The 13760-nt window shown below is 38.3% G+C and overlaps 1 protein-coding gene across 2 annotated transcripts in view; it reads right to left on the reverse strand.

Annotated features, from left to right (window-relative positions):
* mta1 (metastasis associated 1) overlaps positions 1-13760 on the reverse strand; it is a 55899-nt gene that overhangs the window by 14550 nt on the left and 27589 nt on the right. For both annotated transcript variants that reach the window (XM_015969587.3, XM_070546881.1), the window contains exons 4-9: positions 7067-7193; positions 6054-6117; positions 4538-4655; positions 2222-2324; positions 503-602; positions 98-286 (exon numbers count right to left, since the gene is read on the reverse strand). In XM_015969587.3, coding sequence (XP_015825073.3) covers positions 98-286; positions 503-602; positions 2222-2324; positions 4538-4655; positions 6054-6117; positions 7067-7193 — 701 coding nt within the window. The remainder of the gene's footprint in view (positions 1-97; positions 287-502; positions 603-2221; positions 2325-4537; positions 4656-6053; positions 6118-7066; positions 7194-13760) is intronic.

Here is a 13760-nt window from a genome sequence, read left to right on the forward strand (position 1 = left end):
TTCAGTTTGATGAATAGTTAACATGAAAGAAAATTTTAACATTAGCTTTAAGTTGCATCTTCCCTAAATATACCCCCATTTTTGTTTTACCACTCACAAAATCCTGCTGGATGTCTGTGAAGTCTTTGCCGTATTTCTCGAGCGCCTCCTCGAACAGGTTGGCTTCTGAGGCGCTCCACTCCTCCATTTCGTCCCTGCAGAGGACAGGCCCACCCTGAGGCACCAGCGCTGCGATGGCTCGGGTCATGTCGTAGCTGTTAGCGTGGAGCATGTCCATAGCGTGAAACTTGATACAAAAACAGATTAGTGTGTTAGAAATCTGTAAGTGTGTGTGTGTGTGTGTGTGTGTGTAAACTGCAAAAACACCAATGCTCTATAGTGTATTGTCTTGCTACAATCCAGGTTTACTAATAATTACAGATACATGAAGGTGTGTGCACCACAGACATTTGCCTTCATCAATAGTCTCTACAATACAGCGATCTGACTCCATGTAGCTCACCAGCGTGATGTCCCTGGAGGCTGCTGCAGCACTCATATGGAGACTCGGCTGTCGGACAGAACTGCTGCAGTCCAAAGCCCTGGCAAATGTTCCTACTGATCTAAGAGACAAAGACATGAAGAACGAAACAGCTTTTATTTTAAAAATGCAATATGTCTCTTGGCCAGGACTCCCTTGAAAAATTGGGATTTTTCTTGATGGGACCATCCTGCTTAAATAAAGAATAACTAAAACTAAATCAAATATGTAAGAAGGAAGAAAGAATGACATCCTGTGGTCAAATTTGGGTACTGCAGCCCATTTTTTGTAAACAAAACTACACTTTCTGACAACCATTCTGAGTTTCGTGGCTGTTGCTGGTTACGGATCAGCACCAGAAGATTCTAGAGGACAAACGAAGATGAGTCATACACAGTAAGTTTACAAGTAAATAAATACATTGTAATATATGGTGGTCACGCTCTTGGGTGTTTTACGGTAGGTAGCACTTACTACCCTTATTATGGTAATATGCGTCCAGCACAGAGGAAGTGTGGTTGTTTGCTGTCTGGCTGTTAGCTTACTGTTTTAGTTTTGAACGACTCATTAAAGGATATAAAATGCCATTGGTCCATTATTCACTTCACACATTTCACTTTAATATCGAGTTGCTGGTAACTGAAAAAGTAGTTAAGAGAAATTTTTTGTACCGACTATTTGCTTCTAATTCACCGTTAATATTGTAAGCTAAAGGTTAGCCTCTAACTCCGGTCACCGTATGATTTATTTCGTTTGAAATAAAGTTTAACTTATATATCCTAACCTTCTTTACTTTTATAAGAGTAAAACAAAACGATGCTGTGGCTTCTTAGTGGTACAAAAAATACCTTCTGGGTCACTCCTGTATACTGGCTTAGGCTCTTTAAACAACTCTGGAACTTTGTGCCTCCAGTAAGTTCCTACTGTTTGAACTGCACCTGATGCCACTGATAATGAAAGTAGTTTGAGGTCACACTTGTATCATCTATTTTATGTTCAATACTCTTATTTATCATGTTTAAAGTATAGTGTAAAACATGAAAATGTCAGAGGTCACTACAATACCTACTGTTAAATGGATACAAACCTGCAGCAGGCTATCCCAAAGTTTCAACCTCAACTCTATCAAACTATTTGTACTATACTTGAAATCTGAGTCTGCGCCAGGAAACCCACCACGTTATCAACAATAATAATATTGTTTATTAAAGTGATAATGTGTATTTTCCTTGGCGATAGGGGGCGGTACAAGCCTAAATAATTGCAAGCAAGCAACATTTTTGTGTTCAAGTAAGACCTTACCAACAGACGGCCATTAGGGTCAAAAACACCTGGGAGCATAATTTCCAACATCAGATCCCTTTCATCACAGGTGACAAGCAAAGTGGTAAACGTGTTAAACAACAATGTTTATAAATGGTGAAAGTTTTGCAACCATTTGTTACAAATCAGTAAATGCATTAGTCTTCAGGGGCTCCCATTAAGGAAAGCATGGCATCGCCCAAAGACTCCGATCCGCTCCCATGTATTTTAGACACGATTTTATGGTTATTTGTTATGAAGCCGCCAATATTTTATTTTTTTTAAACTGGGCATCATTTAATTAACTTTCAACAGCATTTTGATGGATATTTCCAGCGATACAGTAAAAACTACACATTGTCTTTCTGAAGTATAGCTGACATGGTTTTGGTGACTTACCGAGCTACGACTAAAAACTGGTCGATCTGTTTCTCTGTTAGGGAGCTGTTGGGGTCCCAGACCTTCTCTTCCAGTTTCATCAGGTCCCTGCTGTCTTCTTCACCTGAATTTACCAACAATGCACACAGAGTCACGTGTCAAATCATTACAAAAACATATAAATTTAATTTCTTCCTGTTCGAAAAAAAATACAGTTTAAGTAGGGCTACATGACGTGGCCTCAAATCAATATTATGATGTATTGAGCTGTTCACCTCCATAATGACAAATGGACAATGACTACCCTTACAATGGCAGTTAGAGGGGGTGATGGTAATAGATTTGGTTGAGGAGATGGATTTGGTTAATGGCACTAGCTTCTGCCGGCTGCTACCTGCGGCCCCGCCCACTGCTTCAGCATTTGAATCATCCTCCCATTTTTTCACCATCTTGCCCTTCTTCCTACAAACTGGGTGGGGTAAAGTCACGTGACTCCTCTAGTCAGTCAGGACCAGGGACACCCCTAGAAAATTGCTGGCCACCCCAGAGGTGACCAGTGTTCTTTAATTAATCATATTAATGTTCACATAAACTATAAAATCATATAATTTAATCAGACATAAATAAAAAATACACAATTAAAGTGTAAATAATAAGATTTTTTTTTAAATATTTGATTCCCCGGCTCAGAAAATTTAAAACAATTTAATTTAGTTTTAATTTTAAAAGAATACCGTGATCTCTGTGTTCAACTGCAAGCAGGGACTTTGCCTCTTGCTGTTGAAGTAGGGATACATAAAGGGTTATTGGAGGAGCAATGTCTGTGCGTTTTATGCCATCTAGATGCTGTTGAAGACGAATTTCATTTTTTGTTTTACTGTCCGTTATATAAAGATTTGAGAAGGTCCATGTTTGAAAAGATCCAGCAGAAAAATCCAGATTTGCTCTGGTTATGGGAAGGTGACATGTTAAGTTGGCTTTTTAACGAAAGAATTTTTGTCCTGGCTAAATTTATAGAAAGAGCGTGGGGATGTAGACAATCTGCACTTTATCCTGTCGCGTGAGCTGTTGTTTGTAAATGTATGACCATCTATGGCTTTATTGTTTGTTAGTAGTGCCTTATAAGCCCGTGGGGCTGGGCACATGTAGTGTATGACACTTAAATAAAATTTCATTCATTCATTTAAAACAAAAGTTTAAACCTATAGTTTTTGTGAAGAGAGCAATTAAAGTGTTTTTAAAAAGTCTACAATACAATAATTTTTAAATCACACTCCAAATAACTATTTGAAATAAATTTTTCAGAAAAATTGTGTTCTTCAAATTTGAGGTAAACATGTTGAATGCAAATAGTTTTTTTTAATGAAAAAGAATAAAGAAGCATGAAATGCATCACCACAGGCTACACTGACAATTTCGGTTTTTTCTGGCCCCTATGAAAATTATCTGGAGGTGTCACTGTTCATAGCGCAGTGTGTTAAAGAAACAACATACACACCTTTTCATTTTTCTTCAAATACTTCATTTATCGACATGCCGGTAACAGACATACATTTCTGTATATCTCCCACGTCTAGTTTAAAGGAAAGCTAGAGGACCCTGGAAAAAATACACATTGTTTCCTATTCTTTTATATTGTTCTATGATATATTTGGTGATTTTGAACAGATGACTTGAAGCAATTTAGGTTACGCTGCACTTCTGCTATCTTGGACAATAAAAGAAGCAAATCTGTTGAGTACAGGCGCCATTGGTCCCTCCGACCGCCACCAACAGGCACGGCGTGCCCAACACTCGAACTGCATCAGATGAGGCTTGAACCTGCAACCCCAGGGTTACGGGGCAGGCCCTTAACTTCTCTGGAAAAATAAATTATAAATAAAAGTTCAAGCAGTTCAATTGGAAGGATTACGCAATGCAAATTAATTATTGCATAACATAGCATGGTGGATTTGTGTACTCTGAAAAAGAAACATGTTGCTGTAGACATTAAATTAGATCAATATTGTAATGAACAAAGTCTTCCTTACAGGTGACAACACCACCACCAGTGTAGCACACTAAAGTTTAGTCGTGTGGTAAAGCTAGAGTTGCTGTGGAGAAGTCTTTCTTAAAAATTTAAATTGTTCGTTGGAGCTGGAACACAGGAGGAGCTAAAATATTTTAAAACTTTAACAGTAACAGATCAGAGTTCTGTACCAGGGCAAATCATTTATAGCAAAGTTCAAAACTCACCAAAAAAAGAATAATAGAAATATGTAGTCCTGCTTTTCCGGGACCTGGAAAATCTACTAAATCTGAATCAATGTAAACTTTCAGAACTGAGGTCAGGTGCACCTTCTTGTAGGAAGTCAGTGATGTCAGCCTGGTATTTGTTCCCGATGCGGATCTCGCCCTTATCAGCCAGTAGGGTCTTTTGCTGAGGGTCATACACCAACGAGTAGAAGAAGGCATCCTGGGAAATGCAGATGGAGTGAAAAGTAGAGCACAAGAAAGGCTAGCAGAGATGTGTGTGTGTGTGTGTGTGTGTGTGTGTGTGTGTGTGTGTGTGTGTGTTTTCCTCTCCACTAGTCTCTCATCTTCTCATTACAGTACATGCAAAGAATATTCTGGTTCAATATGTTGAATAATTCATCTGGAAACAAGAATCTTTAAACTCATACAACACACACACACACAAACACACTTCAATAAGCTAATCACATATTTAGGAAAACCAGACGATGCTACTGAGCATCGACACAGGGATCACCGCAGACAACTATTTTTGACACTGAAACTCTGAACATGTGCAGAAGCAAAGGTGTGATCACCAGAATTACAAACACACGGAAAACTAAATTAAGTGTTCTAATGAAAGTGAAAGCAAAGAAAGATCACAGTTTCACCAGAATCTATAAGGAGACATGTATCAATGAGGTTGATTTAAAATAAAATTTTAATCTAATGTGCATAAGCCACAGGGTAAAATTGAACATAATCAAAATTGTAATTCATATACATTAAGGAATATTCTTGATAGGGCCTCAAAGTAGCTTGAGCCCAGGGGATTCCTGAATCCTGCCCTGCTCAGTTTTCTGAGTCAGATGTAGGGTTTAAAAAATTGACGGAAGAAGGAATCATACTATCCAATTAAAGCCTTTGTTCCTTTCCTTCATTCCTTAAAAAATGGTTTCAGTTTTAGAAAAAGACCACCTGATATCTGGAAAACCTGGAAAATAACAGCTGTGCCCAAATTCAGGAGCAACATCCTCGTTCGTTCACCGCTAGGACTGGAAGTGAGCGGCTGTGAATGTAGACGGTCAAGCCTTCATATTTATTTTCATCCTTCCGCAAGGCAAGTCCTGTTGCCTAGCAACCATGACACCGGTAAACAGAAGTTAAAACTAAACTCAGCAGCATTACGTGACGAACTATGGGACTCGCCACACAAGAGAATTTTTCTTATTTTCTACAAAAAAAAATTTTAAATAATAAATATGCAAACGCCAAAAGCCTGACAACACAAATGCTATTTTGTACGGCCAGATTTTAATAGATTTAGATTAAACTGTAATCCTTTCCTGCTTTGTCTGCCATTCTTCTTAAGAACAAAAATCTTCCCTTGGACCTGCAATGAATTTTGGGAAAGGGTTAGCCGGTGAGGACACACTGGGCCCATTCTTGGAATTCAGGGAACCTTTGATGTTGGACAGCCTTGTTGTCTTGCTGTGACATAATCCGCCTCAAAGTGAGACCTTAGAAGGATGCCGCCCATGAATTTGGACTTTTTCTTACATTAAGGTCAGTTAGCATTGGTGGCTATCCCAAACTGGAAAAGTTAAGAGGGGCAGATGTTGGTTTAATGATGTACCTCTCTGTCCAGGTAGGACTTCAGGGCTTCTGTCTCATTCAGCAGCGTCACGCAACACTTTCCTCTGGAGTTTGGTTAAGGAAGTGAAAGGGACAAAGAAAGGAGGGGAAATAAATAACAAGAGACAAGAAGGAAGAATGACATTACATAAGTGTGAGACGAAAAACTCCTCAGGAAGAATCGAAGTGGGATCAAGCTCAGAATCTTGTATCTTATGTGGTGAATCCCTGTCTGAAGTAGAGAAAAGGATTCGTTTGTTAACTTGCTAATTACTGAGGTCTGAATTTAGATGATTTCACATCTATTAGTCATTTCCTGAGTCTAGTGCAATTAGACAAACTCAGACACCTTCTGAAACAGTGCTACACGACAACATTTAGTTAAACTGTAATCAGACTTGAACTTTCACTAAAGCTACTTATCAGAAGATTGTTATTGGTTAAAATACTCTTGAGAAATGTCAAGTAATGGTGTGAAGAACGAGGGCGTCGGCCTGAAGCTGTCTATTCAGCGGTTTAGTTATAACATTTCTTTGGGTTTCATTAAAAATTATAACACAAATGAATAATAACAGTTTACAAACAAGAAAGCTTAAATGTGTACACGTTAAAATCTGTAATTCTAATATCTGTAATAATCTGAAAAATGACTGTTTTAAGCAAGAATACTTGTAACAAAATGATGATGCAGATTATATGATTTATGAGTTATAACTATTTACTCTTTTATGCTAAGAGGTCAGAGTTTAACGTCCTGATGATGGATTTGTACAAGACGTCCATCAGCCTGTTTTGTAGGTCTGGAACAGTTCTATGAACTTACCAAATGTGGTGGCTGCATCACGCATCACTTCCACACAAATGATCTTTTTGTTTTAAGGAAAATAGAGTGTTATTGACCCCACTGTCACATAAAACACTCATTAAGATGGTTTCATGCAAATGCTACTTTCATCCTGAGGCATTGTTTAAAGGCAGGCTGCTCTAGTACCAGCATATTTTACTGCATGGTACCTGATGTGTGTGGCTGGCAGGGACTCCAGCTGGCGCGACAGGAACAGCTCTCTGTGTCTGAGTTGGTGCTTCTGTTTCTCGGGTAGATCCGCCATCTCTGAATTCTCCATCTCCTCCTCCAGCTCCCCTACATGATAAAAAAGTGGAAAAGGTCAACCATAAGCACATCAGATGAGGCGGAACAATGGTGTTCTCGAGGGGGGAAACGGCGGGAATGCAAATCTATCTGCCGCTGCAGACGCACTCAGTCTCAGGTGCACAAAGAGCGAGTCTAAAACACAAGGATGCACACTTGATGAGCCAGAACAATGAAGTCTCGAGGGAGGAGAGTTGTGTGCAAACTGGAGGCTTTTCAATCGCAGCGACATCATCCACATAAGACGAGCAGCATGAAACAAACTAAACACACACCGCCGCTTCGACAAATTTTTATCCAAACGTAGAAGTTTGGACAGAAATGTCAGAAAGGTGTTTAAGATTCTTTGCTTTCTTAATTGCCTTAACAAAACACGAGATGAACAACAGTGAAAGAAGCATTGAAGTTTTTTCCCTAATTAAAGCCAAAGTTTTTGTGTTTTCAGTTATAGTTTAAAATTCAAACACTTACTACAAAATGATATTATTCTCAGTCTTTATTGGAGCTTTTGTAAACTCAATGATAACATAATAGCAATGGCACTATTTAGATGTGCTTTTATGTCAAATATGAGTTATTTTCGTCAGTCTGAATCTGTACCCAGAAATTAAGCAAAACGGAATGTATCAGTGAAGCCCCACCCACACACCCCTCTGATAAAACACGCCTACAACAGTGTCTTGAGCCTGTTTCACACTGGAAGCATCAGCTGTGCGCTAAAGATAGGATCGGTTCTATTTTTTTGCCACAAATCGCTTCTGGGACACATCGATTTCCGGAGTTAACATAGGGCTAGACAGGAAATCACAGGTGGTTTCAGTGTAAAATCTACAGTAATTTTTTAAATAAAAGTACTGCAGCAATGTCATTTTATATATATGTGGCTTATGTCTGACCCAACGGCTTATTCACTCCCAGCATTTTTCCAGAAGTGCAGCAGTGTGTTTTACATAGCTTTAATCCTGGCGGTGGAGGGGTACAACATCATATAGGACAGGCCAAAAGTTTGGACACGCCTTCTCATTCTATTTGTTGTCATTATTTTCATGGCCATTTACATAGGGAGACTCTCACTGAAGGCATCAAAACTATGAATGAACACATGTGGAGTTGTACTACACCAAAAAAGATGAAATAACTGAGAACATGTTTTCCATGCTATTTTCTTCAAAGTAGCCACCCTTTGCTCTGATTACTGCTTTGCACACTCTGCATTCTCTTGATGAGCTTCAAGAGGTAGTCACCTGAAATGGTTTTCCAACAATCTTGAAGGAGTTCCCATAGGTGTTTAGCACTTGTTGGCCACTTTGTAAATGGCCATGGTTGTGAAAATAAAGAAAACACATTGAATGAGAATGTGTCCAAACTTTTGGCCTGTACTGTAACAAGGGATGGGTACCGAAATTGGTACTTTTTAAGGCGCCAATCGAATTCCATAGTACCGATTCATGTCATATGAAATGGTGCCTTTTTTACGTACCCATAACGTGTGCCGGCGCAAGAGCGTAATGTCATCAGTCACTGTGGGCGAGTTGTAAACAAAGCAGCATGGCAGAGAGGAAGCGTTGTGAAGTTTGGGTCCACTTCATTAAATGTGATGGGTAACTGGGCGATGATGAAACTAGTGTCAATGATCTAAGTGAGGCATCATCATCTTAATCTGCTCCAGTAGGTAAATAAAATGTTTAAGATAGCCTTAGCTTGATATGTTAGCTTCCGTTCAGCTAATGGTGCGTTCATTTTCTCCTCGGAAATCCGAAATTCTGACTAGAAGAAAGGGAACGCGCTCTAAAGTTTGGCTTTACTTTACTAAATGCGATGGGCTGTTGGGTGATGATGAAACCAGCGGCAAAAATCTGACTATGAGGCTTTTTAATCCGCTCCAGCAGAAAAATAAACTGCTTAAAATAGTTTTAGTTTTTGTTTGCACAGCTAATGGTAAGTTCGCTTTCTCCTCGGAAATTCCGATTTCCGAGTAGGAAAAATAAACAGTTTGAAAATGAACGGCAAAAGGAATGAAGATACACAGTGAATTTAGTTCACAGCAAAGATGTTTGCTTCTGTGTAATTTGTAGTTTATAAAACTAGAACTTACCACCGTCACACAGTTTGTCCAGAGCGGAAAGAAGAGGAAAAGGAGTACATGGAGCTGGGTTTAGTTTGTGAAACACCACAGTATTAAAATACTAACTGTTGTATATATCGAAGTTTGCTTTAGTTTCATTTGTAGTTTATAATACATGGTCTCCTCATGAGTTATTCCAGAGGGCATAAAAGAGGATTAGGCGCATGGAGCTGGGTTTGTTTTTGCGTCATTTAGAAACAGTTGTTGTTAAAGGTTTTCATATTGAAGAATTTAGTACAACACTACGATGATAAAATACACACAGTTGTATGGTGTTTATCATGATATTTATCAAATATGGTTATATATTAGGAAAATAATATATATTTAATTTAAACAGCTATTAAAATAATTATTAAACACTCAAAAGTATTGAAAATTGGTACCGTTAAGTACCAGTATCGATTCGTAGGTACCGGGAATTGGTACCATATTGATTCAAATGTCAAAGGTACCCATCCCTAACTGTATATGACATCAAACAGCAATATCAAACATGATTTCCTTATTTTGGGATAATGGCAGATTGCATAAACAAAGCAGTCTTGAAGTCTTGAAGGATTTTGTGATCTCCTGAATCCAGCGAGGAGCACAGAGAGGAAGCTGTTCCGCTGCAAACTCTCCCAGTGTGTAATGGACCACATTAAAATATTAGACCTTATATTTCAAACAGTTTACCAATAAAGGGTTGAAAACATAACGCTGGCAAGTGTAGCTAAAAAAAAGAAAGAAAGTTTCTGCTGAGACCGGGAGTGGAACTGTTGCTAAACAGCATGCAAGGCAGGCACTCCCAACCACCGGACCATCAAGTCTGTTAATAAACAACAGTCGCCTAACACACATATCGATCTCATGTTTGTGAAATGATGACATCAAACAGACAAAAAATGAGAAGCTATGAGCACATTTTGGTATTTTAAAGACTAAAGGGGAAAAATGTAAACAAATCAACAACATAATGACAAAATAATAAATTTTAGGCAAAATGTAAACGCCAACTGAGCACAATATTTTCCTGATATACAGGGTTTATTTAGTTGTTGGAAAATGTAACACGTTTAAAAAAAAATACCGCGATAATACTGAAAACCGTGACAGTTTACCCGCGAGGTTAAATTTTCACACCGTGACAACCCTAATAGGAAGCAGCCTCTTCTGTTCAAATGTGGAAAGGTTAAAAAAAAAAAGTCAAGAAAGAAAGTTAAAGAGAAAAAAAGTATCAAAAGTTATTTATTAAATAATATCAAAGTATTAAGTCCGGGAAAAGTAAAAAACGAGAGAAATAGAGGCACAGGCAGGACAAGAGAGGAACAAGGTCTGTGAGAGAGAAGTGAAGCGAGTGAGAAAGCAGTCAGTGAGCGCTCCAATTCATTTGGAGTTTCATTAGAGGATGTGAGACAGAAAAAGGGAGACTGGGAACAGAACAAAAGCAATCAAGGGATTTCAGAGAAGAGATGTGTGGCCAAAATCAATAAGTACTCCTATACTCCCTCACTCTGCCCAGCACTCAGCACCCAGCAGACACACCATCAATGCCCAGGAAGAACATGCACACGCGTACACACACAGCATGGGCCTCGCTTCATCGTCTTCCTTATGAATGCAGAAAATTGTGGACTAAGATCCACACGAGACAAACTGAACAGAAAGAGGCACGTGGGTAGAACTAGAACATGCAGGTCATGAGTGTACTTTTGTTTTTGTTCATTTACTTGCATTTTAAAGGGACGTTTTGACAATTTTGAAGCCTACCGTAGTTAGCTCCCTGAACACCTGTGTGGTTCAGGCCTGATGAGCTAATGGCTAGAGCTCTATGGATATTCACATATGTGACCATCACCAGCAGCAAAAAAATGGTGCATCCAGGGACCAAGTCAAGCAAGAAACTCTTAAATTCCCTGCTAAAATCATTGTGCTTTACTATTGTTGGTTATTACAGTAATACGGTGTAACCAAGGGTATCCCTAAATGGTTTCAAGTTCAATCTGGTTCTCACAAACTGCTGGCAATTTCATCTCCCCATGATATAATCAGCTAGCATAATGCTGGTGGATGAAGAGTATACTGTAACTCTTCCTCAGCTGCCATTTCTGTAGCTTTATTATTTGTCTCTTAAGCAATGCCTGCTGGAAACAGAAAGGAAACGTATCATTTTAATAACATACCGTATTTTCTCACCCACCATTGGTAGCGGAAGAAAAAGCACGAGTTTAACCCTTTGGTGCATGATGGTCACTACAGTGGACAGGTATTCAAAATTGTTATTTATTTGTTTTTGCTATTAAGCACAGCTGTTGAAGACTTTATTGTATTTGAGCCCCTCCATTTGGACTTCAGTAAGTCAAGCCAACATATTTCATGTTCAGAATGCACGTGGTCCACTAAGGTGGACCTGTAATAAATTATTTGTAAATTATAAAATTTTACAAAAAATATTTGTTGAAATTTGTTTCATTCACACCTAAAGATGAATGAAAAAAATTGTTAAAAAAATCATGGCTGAAGATTTCATAATTCATGCATCAAAGGGTTAAGGTATGTGAGGCGCTGCACATTTGATGCAGCAACAAGCTCATCAGCATCATATCTGGTTTCCTATTGGCTGGGAGAATTTTACCAGGATAATCTTGATTCAGTCCAAAGGGAACAGGATAAATCAGCAAAGAGCAGGTTTGAAGAGCACAGAAAGAAGGTCCGAGCGCAGAGGGAAGGAGCTCATACTCCAGAGAGGGGTCCAGAATAGTCCATTTGAGAGCACGTAAACATATTTAAAAGTAAGAAGGAACTTTTAAAGGGTGAACAGAGTTTTGAGAGAGAGCAGAACAGGATTTGAGTAAGAAAACTATTAAATTGACAAAATGCATGCTTGACTAAAGACAGGATGTGAATCCCATGGAGGCATAGCTCATTTCAGTGTATTTCTGCCTGCATGACTTCTTAAATTCAATAATTAATCACAAGAGTTCTTATTAAAATCTGTGATTATCTTTTTGTTGATTAAATCACTTTGTTCCATGATGTAAAACTTAACTGGTGCCCCTATAATCTAAAAAAATGAAATGTAAATATATTTGAAACTCTAAATATCCTGAATGACATGTAGTTATAAACACTAAATCCTCATGGGAAGACGGTATTAAGGTACAGTTTTGGAAAGCTTTAACAACACAAAACGAACCCAACCTAGAAAACCACCCAAATGACCCCAACGCTGTCGAATCTGTCAACTTTCTCTACTTTTGTGAAGTTTAGGGTGATCTTATCTGATAATGTTGTCTTTCTATAATCCCTGGAAGATGGGTGATGTGTGGTCCCTTCTGCTTGATTAAGAAGATGTGATGTACTCTTCTCTGATAACACCCGTACAGGAGGCAGGTCTTACTCTCTTGGGCCTGAGGGAATGCTTGTACGTTTTAATCCTCCTCTAACATGTTGATCAATGTTGCACTTGATTGTCAATGTTTCCATGGGTAATCTGGATCTTAACATGTAATCACCTTAGAAATAAAAATATGTGATAATTTCCAAAACTTACAGTTAACTGATGAAAAGAATAAAACCTTTTAAATGCATCAAATGTTTCCCTAACCCTAACAACTGGTCTAGGATTTTATTTTTTACTGACAGCAAAAAAAAAAAATTGCCTTTTAAAAAAAGGATGAAAAAGGCTCAGATTGGAACAATTGGAGTTGTTGATTATGCCTACAAGAAAAACAGCCGTTATAATCAAAAATAATAATTTAAAATGAGTTTTCAGTGTTCCACATCTTTAAAGTGACAGTGTGTATTTTTCCTGGTGATAGGGGCAGTAGACACCTAAATCGTTGCAAGCAAGCAGTATTTTTATGTTGGAGTAAGACCTTACCAACAAATGCCCATTAGGGTCAAAAAGCCCTGGTGAGTGCAAACTTCAGCAAAATGACAAGCACGTCAGACTCCCTTTCATCAATGAAAACGAGTGGAGGTAAATGTGTAAAACAACGTTCATGAGAAAGTTCTGTACCCGTTTGTTACAAATCAGTAACTAAACTTTGTCCTCACGGGCTCCCGTAGAAGGAAACATTGCATCAAATAGGGTGTCGCCCAGACACTTAGACCCACTTCAGACCAGATTTTTATGGTTATATGTTAAGAAGCCACCAATATTTTTCAACAAGTGGGCATCATTTCATTCATTTTGAACAACATTTTGATGGATTTTTCAAGAGATTAATGATAAAAACTACACATTGTCCCTTTAATCCAATCCAATCCAATTTTATTTATATAGCGCATTTAAAAACAGCATGTCAGCTGACTTTAAAGGGTATGAATGTCTACAACTGCTTCTTCATGAAGTTTGTGCAAAGCTAAAACTAAACAGAATGACGACTACTCTGTTAGAACTTAAAAACACTTTTCTCAGAAGTTAATGCAGTGTTAAGTTATTATTA

This window comes from Nothobranchius furzeri, chromosome 18 (assembly GCF_043380555.1).
Source record: "Nothobranchius furzeri strain GRZ-AD chromosome 18, NfurGRZ-RIMD1, whole genome shotgun sequence".
NCBI lineage: Eukaryota > Metazoa > Chordata > Actinopteri > Cyprinodontiformes > Nothobranchiidae > Nothobranchius > Nothobranchius furzeri.